Source organism: Meleagris gallopavo, chromosome 29 (assembly GCF_000146605.3).
Source record: "Meleagris gallopavo isolate NT-WF06-2002-E0010 breed Aviagen turkey brand Nicholas breeding stock chromosome 29, Turkey_5.1, whole genome shotgun sequence".
In the NCBI taxonomy this organism is placed as follows: domain Eukaryota; kingdom Metazoa; phylum Chordata; class Aves; order Galliformes; family Phasianidae; genus Meleagris; species Meleagris gallopavo.
Window position 1 is genome coordinate 877,559 of NC_015039.2, and position 10,920 is coordinate 888,478.

At 52.9% G+C, this 10,920-nt stretch overlaps 1 protein-coding gene across 1 annotated transcript; it reads right to left on the reverse strand.

The window, feature by feature from the left end:
* Positions 1-4,595: 4,595 nt before the first annotated feature.
* Positions 4,596-9,308, reverse strand: LIMD2 (LIM domain containing 2). Its single transcript, XM_003213034.4, has 5 exons — positions 9,215-9,308; positions 7,766-7,901; positions 5,822-5,866; positions 5,564-5,703; positions 4,596-5,344 (listed from the first exon to the last, which is right to left on the reverse strand). The coding sequence occupies exons 2-5, from the start codon at positions 7,805-7,807 to the stop codon at positions 5,185-5,187; spliced, it is 387 nt and encodes a 128-aa protein (XP_003213082.1). The 5' UTR covers positions 7,808-7,901; positions 9,215-9,308; the 3' UTR covers positions 4,596-5,184.
* Between the last annotated feature and the right edge of the window lie 1,612 nt (positions 9,309-10,920).

Genomic DNA, 10,920 nt, shown 5'->3' on the forward strand with positions numbered 1-10,920 from the left:
CCTGGATTGTGCAGAAGACCTTGAACCAGTAGTCTATATTTACCGACCGGGGGCTTGCAGTGCAAAGCCAGGCCAATGTATCGTTTTATTTACAATAAAATTATCATTTATATGAAAGCCTTTTTGGTGGCTGTTTGCAGTGCAGCGTCTGTTACTTCCTATGTAGACGATGCCTCTGGATAAGTAGATGGGACAGCTAGTTTTAACCAAGGACCTTAACTGAAAGATGAATTTTATGCTTTCAGGGATTTATTTTTTGGGACAGGTGGAGAAGTGTCCTATTTGTGAAGCATTGCTTCTTGGATCAGGTAAGTGTGTCCTCGACAACGCTGCCTCTGGGGAAGGTCACATTCATCCATTCTCACTCTTCCAAGATGTAGAATGGCTCTGTCTAGATTTTTTTTCCACTGCTGTTGTTGTTAGAGTGTAAAAATAGCAGTGTCTTCATTTCACCTTGCAGGAGGGGAGCTGGGCTGCTTCATTGGCTCTGCACGTGGAGAGTCTGTGGATGGAGAGCAGAAGCTGAGCTTTGGATTGTGCTGTGTGAGTGAGTTCTTTAGTCCAGACGTGGGTCTATAAATGGTCCTAATTCACCAGTGCCTACAGAGGTGGATTGACATCAGGCAGGCAAAAGGGCAGCAAGACCACGAGGAGGTGGTTTGTATGATGGTGTCTGCCCTGGCTGGGATGCTTTGCTTCAGCCGGGAGCTCATGGGAATCATTCCCCAGGGAGGTTGCAGCTCCAACTTGTAAAGCTCAGCCTGCTTGAAAGCATTTATTCCAAATATCTGGAAACTGTTCCTGAATTGTTTCTCCCTAGGCTGTGTTGTGAGGTCATTTTATAAAGCAAAGACGTGGAGAAGCGAGGGCTGTGGGCTTCAGGTAAATGTGAGATTCCACGAGCTCTGCTGCCAGAATTGATGCCATCCAGCAAAAAGGAGCTCTTGCATGGAGTGTGCTCAGGATTTGGCAGGCTAAGCCTGGCTGTCCTAAAGTAGTAAGGAAATGGGTGCCCATACTTCCAAATATTTCCAGGCTTTATTTTTTTTCCAGCATACTATCTTAGGAAAGGACAGAAATAGCGTTCCTATAAAGTCAGTCTGCAGTGCTTGCTCAGATACTCATTTTTTCCTGGTACTGTGCTGTGTTTATGAGCCAGTCTTTAGTGCCATTGTCACTTGAGCAGGGGATTGAATGCCACTGTGGTCCTTTGAGATGCTGGGCCAGAGCCACGACTTTCCCTGCAGTCTCCTTTTCCCAGGTCAGAGTATAATTAGTTGATATGTCTATTAAATACAGAAATATTTGTTCATGTTAAATGTGAACAACTAAGAATAAATGGGTTATTAGGCTGATGCAATAGGAACCCCTGCACGTGAAACAAGAACATGCGTGGCACTTGTGTGCTCTTCCAAAACTGATGAGAAGCAGACAACTGAAGCTGCATCAGAGCAAAAATGTCCTGTGGAACCAGGCACAGCCATCTGCTGTTGCTTCCTGACGCCCTCTCTTTTTGGTAGAGCCTGAAATTCCCACTTGTGCCACAGGCCAAGTTCAGAAGCTCGCAGGCTCTGAAAACTTGTTGCATTTACTGTAGGACACCTTTCCCAAAGCTGAGGCTTTCCCTCTCCTATCTGCTCTGTTGATCAGTTGTAACATTTGCTTTAAGAACGAACATGAGATTTATGCACTGGGGCTGCAGGATGGCCTCTTCACTCCTGGGCTGCCCTCTCAGGAGCAACAACTGTGCTCCACACAAATGCTGTGTTCCACGAGTGCAGTGTGTGGTCCTGCCTTGCATCTTCCCCATGCTTCTTCTTGGGTGGTTTGGGGAAGGGGGTGGGAAAGGAAAGTGCAAATTGGGTTGGAGGTGGGAATGATCTGCCACAAGGACTGACCAGTGCACAAAAGGAATGAACCTAAAAACCTCAAATGCTTCCCCCCCCCTCTCCCCCCCCGTAAATGGTGTTATATTTGTAACGTGGCTCAAGGGAAGGTGACTTAAGGTAAGTTTTTCTCTTTAAATCCAACGCTATACAGTTCTGAAGCAAATGTAATTTCAAATCTTCAAAGAGGCTGGTTATATTAGACTGCTGTGGCTATTTCTGTTAGCATTGTCAAGTCTTAATTAGGAACAATGTCTTCTGGATTTAATACCATGTGGGTGTATTGCACTATATCCAAGAAGTGCTGGCACAGTTCACTGCCCTGTCCCCTGTTTTGCTGGTGTGGAGCTCTGCCTAGTGCTCCTTTTCTATCTTCAGTGCAAGACCACATCTCTGCAGTGGAGGAGAGGAAATGCAGGTGGCACTGTGACATTGTGCTACATCTAAGCACAGCTTCCGAGCTCCGTGCAGCCTCCCCCGGTAGTTGTGCATGCAGCAGCCATCTCCCCAGCTCTTCCTCCCCATCCCAAGGGCTGCGGGCTGCCTTCTGAGCCCAGCAGTGCGGGCAGTTTCGTCCCCAGACAGCTCCGAAACATCCATCCCAGCTGCGGGTGCCGCTGCGCGGTGCTGCCGAGCCGCACCAGGGGGAGCACAGAATGCTTCTCCGAGCTGGAGGCTGGCTCCTGGCCGCTCGGAAACTTCCAATAAAAGCTGGGATGGTGTTTGGCAGCTGTGTGTTCTGGGAACCTCCTGTGGTTCTCTTCTCCATGGGTACTTACGCTGTTAAGTCTTACTCCGGCCAGCTGTGGGATCTGAGCATCCCGAATCGCAGGAACTTGAGCATCCAGCACCAGCAGGTTGCTGCTGGCAGCCAGAAGGATGGAGGATTCAAAAGGGAATGAGACTCTCATCCTAAAATCAGCTGGATCTTAGAGAAATATTAGGGGCAAGGAGTGTTTTTGACCCTTTCTTAATCTTTGCCTTACAAAAACCTCACAGCTGGAGAAGTTTTAAGCTGGGGGTTCTGTTCTGCTGCAGCTTTTGGTACTCGCTGGGAAAGTGTGTGTTGTCACTTGTGCAGAACGTCCTTCAGATACACCAGGCAGATCAGATAAGCTCAGAGCATTGTTTAAGACATCTTCCCATGCACACTACCACTAGGGCTTCCCCAGTGCCCTAGTGTGCCCATAGCACACAGCCTGCTATGTTAATCCGGGAAGCAGAGTTTGCCATTAGCAGCTTTGTGTGCAGCAGCCATCCAGGGAGATGCAGCAGTGATGGAAGTGTTTCTCCCTGTGTGTGAATTTGATGCTCATCAGGTTCACTTACGTGTCCCCCCCACCCCCTCCCAAACTGTGGTGTCTGGGTCAAATTGAGAAAAAGAGGACTGCAGAAAGCAGCGGTAGAGATGATACAGATAAACTCTGAAGACCTTGTGCCTCTTGGTATTTTGTGTTCCTTCCATTTCTGCTGCATCAACAAGAGTTTGCTGCGCCCATATGAAAAGGGGGTATAGGAAAGAGAGAGTAGTAGAGAACTGGGATTGCTTCTGTCATCAGGCAAAATCCCAATTTCCAGCTTTCAGAATGGAAAATTATCTAGGCTAGTTTAAAATTCCTTGCATACAATTTCCCTGCTGTGCAGAACAGAGCAGCAGCCTGCCAGTGTGAGAATGGGGAAGTGAAACCAGCAAGAAACAGGAAGCAAAACCGAGGAGCCTGTTTTCATTTTCTAAGCCAAGGAAGGGACCGGAACCTGATCGGGGTCACAGGGCCCCTTTGCAGAGCAGCATCGTTTGTGCTGTGATGAATCTTGCAGGGCTGGGCAGGAAGTGGCTTTTATTGTGGTGTAAGGAGCCGGCAGACTTGTGTGATGGGCAGGCAGAGAACTTTGTGAGGCTGGCACTGACAGCTCTGTGTGTGCAGTCCTTGCTGTGCACTGCATACCCCCACGTGTGTCTTTAAGAAACCTCATAACTAACAACGAGAGACGTGATGTCCAGCAGGAGGGACACTGGGGGTCACCCATCCCTCTGAGATCACACAGGTGGACAGCCTGTACCCATCTCTTGTAAATGGAAGAGAGGAAGGTTATCAGAATCACCGTGGATTGACCAAGGGGAAATCATGCCTGGCCAATCTGGTCACCTTCTGTGATGCCATGACCTGCTGGGCAGATGAGGGTTACAGATCATGCGTGTGGAGGAAGGAGGTTAATAATCACTAAAAACAGATCCACGAGGGTTCACTGCATTAGGTCTCATTAGGCTCATTAAGTATGGACTCTCCCATCCAAAACATCACAGCTCAGCAGCTGGGGCTGATGGAAGCCAGCCCAGCTTGGAGCCAGCCATACCTGCCTGCTGGGCCCAGCATTGGCATGAAGGGAAGCGAATGAGCCACAGAGTGCTTGTAGGCAAAAGGGCAGACAGAATTCACACGGCAGTGAATTCCCTGCAGGGGTGGTCTCTGAGCTCTGCGTGGAGGCTGAATTGTGGTCACAGCCGTGGCTCAGAGCTTTGGAGCTCACTGGTGTGCAATGTGAAATCCTGGGTTTGCTCCCCAGATAACATCTGTCTCAGCCCCAGCATCACACGCGCATCTCCAGGAATGGTTCCTCAGTCCTGTGTGGGCTCTTTGTGCAGCGATGGATCAGACCTGACCGCTGCTCCCACCTCCCTGTGCCCCTGGAAGCACAGGACAAGACAGGGAAGGCTTGGAAACCTTGTATTACAAAAATAAAAGAGGTGTCACGCATGGAGCTGCACCCGGCTCCAGCGCAGAACGTACCAATGGAAGGCAAATATAAAAAAGACAGACACTGTTAAACAGTCGCAGGGCAACATCCTTAAGGCTGAACAATCCCAACTGAACTGAGCTGATGTAAACCAAAGACCATCCTTATTCAGAGCCCCAGCAAGGCAGGATTGGTACCGGGAGCTCTGCTCTGACTTACAGGCTGGGCTGGGGCTCTCAAAGCCCTCGGATCTCCTTTCCCATGGCAGCAGGACTGGAATGTGTGCACAGGGCTGGGATTTCACAGGGGGCAAGCGCTTCTGGTCTGATCTCATCAGGGAGAGAGGGCTCTGGGTTTGGGGGCTGCACCCCGCTCACCTCTGCCCCACCCTTACAGTCTGTAGGCCCCCTCTAGACATCCTCAGAGGCCCCAAGGAAAGCTGAGCTGCCTCCCATTCCCTACTGCTTGGGTCCCCTTTGCTTTACATCAGCTCAGTCAGCACTGGCTCAGCACTGCTCCGTGCTGTCTGCTGGGCTCCAGGGAAGGGTGGGCCATGCCCTGCTCATGCCGACTTGGTCCCGCTCTCCACTTCCTTGTGCACCCACAGCTCCTTGTGCTGCTTGCGCCCAAAGCCCTCGTCGTAGTTGCCTTTACTCTTGAAGAGCTGCTGGAAGTGGGGCTTGCAGTAGAATTCCCCATGGAGTGCCGCATAGCTGCCCAGGCTGGGGAAGGAGAGGGGTTAGTGGGGCTCAGCAATGGCTTGGCAGCACAGGGAGAAGGGAGGAAAAAGGAAGGAACGTGCAGATGGCCCTTAATAGAAAGGGGATGGAGGGTCCTCCCCTGCCCTTCACGAGGAGGGCTGCAATGGGCAGGTGGGTGAAGAGCCTCCCCACACCCCGTAGCTGCCGGTAAGGATCACAGCAGCACCCAGCACTGCTCACCTGAGCTTGGCGTGGCAGTGCTTGCAGCAGAAGCAGGAGTTGTGGAAGACAAATTTATCCGCCACCAGCCGCTCCATGGGATAGACGGTTTTCTGGCAGGCAGTGCACATCTCCTTCACTTGGGCCTTCAGGCTGAAGGACTGGGCAAGGGGAAACCAAAGGGAGAGAAGGTGAGGGAAAAGGGTTTGGAGATCCTGTGCCCATCCCTGTCCTTCCCACCTCCTCACACAGCAATAGGATGCAGGAGAGCTGCGGTACCTTGGAGCGCTGCACTGTGCTGCCTCCTGAGTTGCTCTTTGCCTCCTAAGGAGAGAAATTGAAATGAGAGTTAGGGACTGGCAGGTGAGGCACTGAGCTGCACGTGGCAGCCGGTGATGGTCTCTGAAATCTGCACCAGGAAAGCACAGGGCTTCTCTGGGTTCCTGGGGACAGAGCAGCTAGCTCTGCCATTCTGCACTGCTCACTGAGGCTTGGATGTAGCAGCATGCCTTGGCTCTGCTTCTGTGACAAGGTGTAACAGCATATTGGCTGCTTTTTTAGTGGAGGTAGCACACGAGCACAGACCCCAGGCTCATGCAGCTCTCACCACCTGCAGACGGTGCTCCCTGTGCTCAACTGCCCACCAAAGCTCCAGGGCTGATGTCAGCCCCTCAGCAAAGCTGAGCGGGGCAGCAGGAAACATCCCTGCCTCAACATCCCTTGGGTCTTTGCAGAGTGGCTGCAGCAGAACCCTCTCTGTGACCTACACTGGAAAACCAGCACATGCTGCCCTGTTTTTATTGTTTTGATGTTTTTATTAACAACAGCTCTATTTTGGCATGAGATGCTGCTCGTGGTTCCTTCTAGCCAACAAGCATTTATCCCATTGAGCTCATCCAACACTCGGGGCTCTGTAGGAGGGCTGGCAGTTTCCCTGTGCTGTATCTGGGATGCCCCTCACTCTGATGCAGCACGCAGTGCTGGCTGCCCCTCAGCAGATGTTTTGTTTCTGAGTTCCCCTGTTAGCAGCCAGGCTGCCCTCGTGCTGCACAGGAAACGCCTGCGCCATCAGCGAGACTGAAAGCTTTCACAAGTCCCTGCAGACTGTGTGTGCATGGAGGAGAGTGGAGTTAAGGACGTGCTGGGTTTCACTCAGAGCCCACAGCTGTGGGAAGAGCAGATGCGGACTCTGAGGTGCCCAAACCTCTGCCCTCGGGGTCTCTGAGCAAGTCTCAGTGCACCCTTAGAGGGTCCCCATCGGGCAGTGACCTCACAGCATCACCTCCTGCCTCCCTGCCCTTCCCCTGCTGCAGCTTCAGCTCTGTTTGGGCAGCACAGCCCCATTTCTGCCCCCAGGGTGAGCTCCCACCTCGTCCTTCCCCAGCATTTCTCCTTTGTATTTTTGGAAACAGTTTGTCTAAGAGACACACAGGAAGCTCTCACTTCACCGAGCTGCCTCTCCAGACATTTCCCAGCTGCTCTCACTGCCTGAGGTCGAGGACACGATTTTCCTCTCCCTCCCACTTTTGCACAAGGCTGAAGAGAAAGCCAAAGTCAACAGAGCAGCGCAGGCAGAGAGGAGGCTCAGGTTGTGTAAAACCAGTTGCATCCCTCAGCGCTGGCAAAGCAACCACAGGTGCTCTGCTGGGGTTGGGGTTAACGGGCTCCTTCCAGGCTCAGCTGAGCAGTGCTAAGGAGGATGCTGAGCAGTGCTGCTGCCTCCTATCTGCTCCCAAGGCTGCAGTGCTCTGCTGCTGCTCGTCACTTCTCGGCAGCCTCCTGGCTCCGACCAGGCACGCTATCTATTTCATGGCTGAGATATCCTCCCTCGGGGAAGGGCATATCCTGTCCCAGCAGGGGATGTTCTCAAGCCTTTATGTTTTTCCATCTCCGATCGCCCCGATCCTAAGCAGCTCGCATGCTCGCAATTGTGATCACGGAAAGCCATGGAAACACAAACAAACAGAAAGCAACCCGAGCCGAGCGGGGCAAGCAGTGCTGGATGAGATGCACCAGAGCCTGGACAACGTGCTCAGCAATGTGCTCAGCAAACAGCACCTTCTGCTGGAACCTTCCCACCCCAGGTCCCGTTGTCTGAGCAGCAGCAGCTGTGCCTTCAGTCACCTCTAAAACACCAAGTCCTCTATGCACAGCCTTCAGCCTCTGAGAACAAACTCAACTGGCTCTGGAATTCTCATGCAAACTGCAGGGGATGCGACATACATGAGATGGGGTTGTGCTGGCGGCTTCCGAGGCCTGGAACATGGTTCTGTCCCCTCCTCAGTGGGTTTAATCCTGAGCTTGGAGTCTGTGGGCTGATGTTTCCGGGGAGGTGTTGAAAGCGGTCCTCTTGCAACACCTGGAAAGGAAATGTCAGTGGGAGCGTGGCCGGTTTCATCACCCCAACCCCACAGGGTTGATGTGTGATATTGGCTTCCTTGTGGGGTACAGGGGTTCCTTGGGGGATCCCAGACTTCTAGGCACGCCAGATCTGGCATAGGGCTCAATGTTAGGACTTCAGGTGGGGATAGCATGCAGCTCTGATGCTTTCCCATACAAAGATATTGGGCTCGGATGGGAGAGGGACAGGAAGCAAAGTGGCAGCTGCTGTAAGCATCCTCCAAACCACGCGTGGAAGGCGCTCAGCAGGCAGTAGCAAGCTGTCAGCAGGCAGGTACAGCCTCCAGCCAGAGCTGCTGTCCTGCTGAGGCAGCAAACCCAGAGCCCAGACTGTCACTGGTGCAGCCACCAAAGGATGGGTGATGCCAGATTTTAGCCTAATTTTAGCCCAGGGAAGCCTTGCTGAACAAAGTGGCTCACAGCTCAATGGAGCGAGTGATGGAAACTTTGTCTTTTCTCAGGAGCTCACGTTGCCTTTAGGCTGAGCACCCGTGAGGGTGAATTTGATGCCTCCCAGCACAGTTTTAATGCAGCACAGAAAAAAAAAGTCAATCAAAAAAAAAAAAAAAGTACTGACAGATCCTCGGGGTTTTCCCCATTGTGCTTTACCTTCAAAACACCCATAAAAGGGCAGGGTTGATGAGTCCTGTTTTGCACATGTGAAACAGATGGGGAGTTGAGCTCTTGGTGCAGAAGGAGGAGCAGAGTGGGGACACTGAGCCACGGCCGTGGCCTCTGAGCCCCCTGTGCTGTCCTGGCTGCAAACAGGAGCTCTGCAATGATGGAGATGTGCTGCCAATCCAATCTCCCAGTGACGTTTGCAACCACGATTTGGATTTGGGGAATTCTTTGAACCCCAGAAAACCCCAACACCCAGCAGCTGCCATCAGGCTCGAGCTGCTGCAACCAAACACCCCAAATGAGCGACTGCTTTCAGAGTTCAACCACCTGAGCAGCAAAGCCAGGATTCCAGACCTGAGCTGGGCAGCCCTGGGTGCAGACACTTCCCAGCCCCAGCTGAGAACACAATTCCAGTTTTACCGAAATCATTTCCCGTCCTCTCTGCGGTCTGTCTGTTATTTCCTGCTCGCGACGATGCAGCACACACAGGCGGATGATGCTGGAGGCCACGCAGCCTCCCTCCCCTCCCCAACCCCCACCTCCCTGGTGCAGCACCGTCCCTCCCACACCTCCAGGGTCTGCGTGGTGCACAGACCCCATGGGGAACCCAAAGAACCCACAAAGCCCCTCTGGCCCATACCCTGCATGTACCTCCAGCACGGATGCGCAGCCCTTGATCTCCTCACCTCTTTTCACCTCTCCCCGCCCGTCCCTCCAACATCTCTCCACCCCTTCCTCTTCCCCTCACGGCCCATCTTCCTCCCCTACCCCAGCTGCCTCAGTTTCCCCTGTTCCTCCAGCCCCCTCCTCCCCACAATCCCTGGCTCCTTCTGCTTCTGTTTTTCCCCTTCACCTCTTTTCCTGCATGCAGCAGCTCCCCAATCCCATTCCCTTCAAGACCATCACAATTATCCCAACCCATATCTTGATGATCTCCATCCAAACCCACTCTCCATGCACATACCCTTCTGCAGCCCCGTGCCCCAGTCTTTGTTTCAAGAGAGGCCCCTTTGGTGTAGCTGCCCTCCAGACAAGAGTAGATGTTGTAAACATCCTTCCTGCCCAAGGACAGGGGTAGAAATCTCAAAGGGGAAGGGTGTGCTGAAGTGATAAGGGAAACAGAGCACGTTAGAGACCGCAGGAGTGTTTCTAAGAGGCTTCCAGCTGCTGTCATCACTGTTTCAAGGAGGCATTGGTCTGCACAGGGGGGATTTGAGCCCAAAGCCGTAAACATGCTTCTGCGTGCAGAGGAACCCCCGTGGCACAGGCTTTGCTTAAAGACACATTGCCACATTGATGCCAGGATTGCTAGTGCTGGAATGGCTTGCTGATTTCATGAAGACCACATGTTATGTCTGTGACAAAGCAAGGAAGCTCAGTCCTGGCCTCCATGGTGAATGCTGGCACCACAGCTGCTAGCCCTGATTTCTCCAAACCTCCGTTCCTAAGCTCCTTCACCACCTACACAGCCCAGGAAGAGGAGGACTGAGTATTGACTTCTTATCATACAGCTCAGGATGGAACAAGGACCCCTTCACTCTGCACATGCTGCAGCTTTTGCTCTTCCTGCCCTTCCTTGGAGCATCTGATGGCCCTCCAATGGATCTGGGCTTGCGCCCAGGAGGTGGAGCAGCCTCTGACAGCAGCTCCGGTGGCTGCAGTGTGGCAGAATTGGATCTCAGTGGCATTGGATTCAGCAGGATGCATTCAGTGCCCAAACCACCAGCTTCAGCCTGGCTCCGGGGGCTCCCTGGTGACTTCAGCAAGCTGTCTTTGACCCAGGACAGTGGGGCTGGAGGTCACCTGCAGGGCACATGCACTTGCTGCCATGGGAATACAGCAGGAGGAGTGCTGCAGCTCTGTCTTTTGGCACTAACCAAGGAGCTCTTTGGGCTGAAGAAGGCAGCATTCAGCCCAGAAGCTGCTCAGTCACCAAACATTTGTCTCACAGCCTCTCACCTGCCTGACCCTGGGGACAGATATAAGGACAGGGAAGCATCTGGAGTGTCCCCTTGTGGAAATTCCCCAACTCACAGAAGGACTGCATCTCCCCCATGACCATGACCTGCCTCCAACATACAGCACTCTCCCCTTCTCCTGTTCAGCAGCACTGCCCTTGCTGCCTACCAGCCTCATTTCACTGGGCCCCCAAGCAGCCCACTGCTGGCTGAGAGCCTCTCTGAAAACTGATGATGGTTTTCCGGCTCAGGAAAGCAGCGTGACTGCAAAGGGTGAGAGGCCCCTCTCTGCCATATGGTTCCCATTAGCAGCCCTGTGAAGTCAGTGTTTACTGCTGGGATCACTGTGCCATGGCCAGAGGCTTTCCCAAAGACCAAGCACAGTGTGTGTGTGGGGGG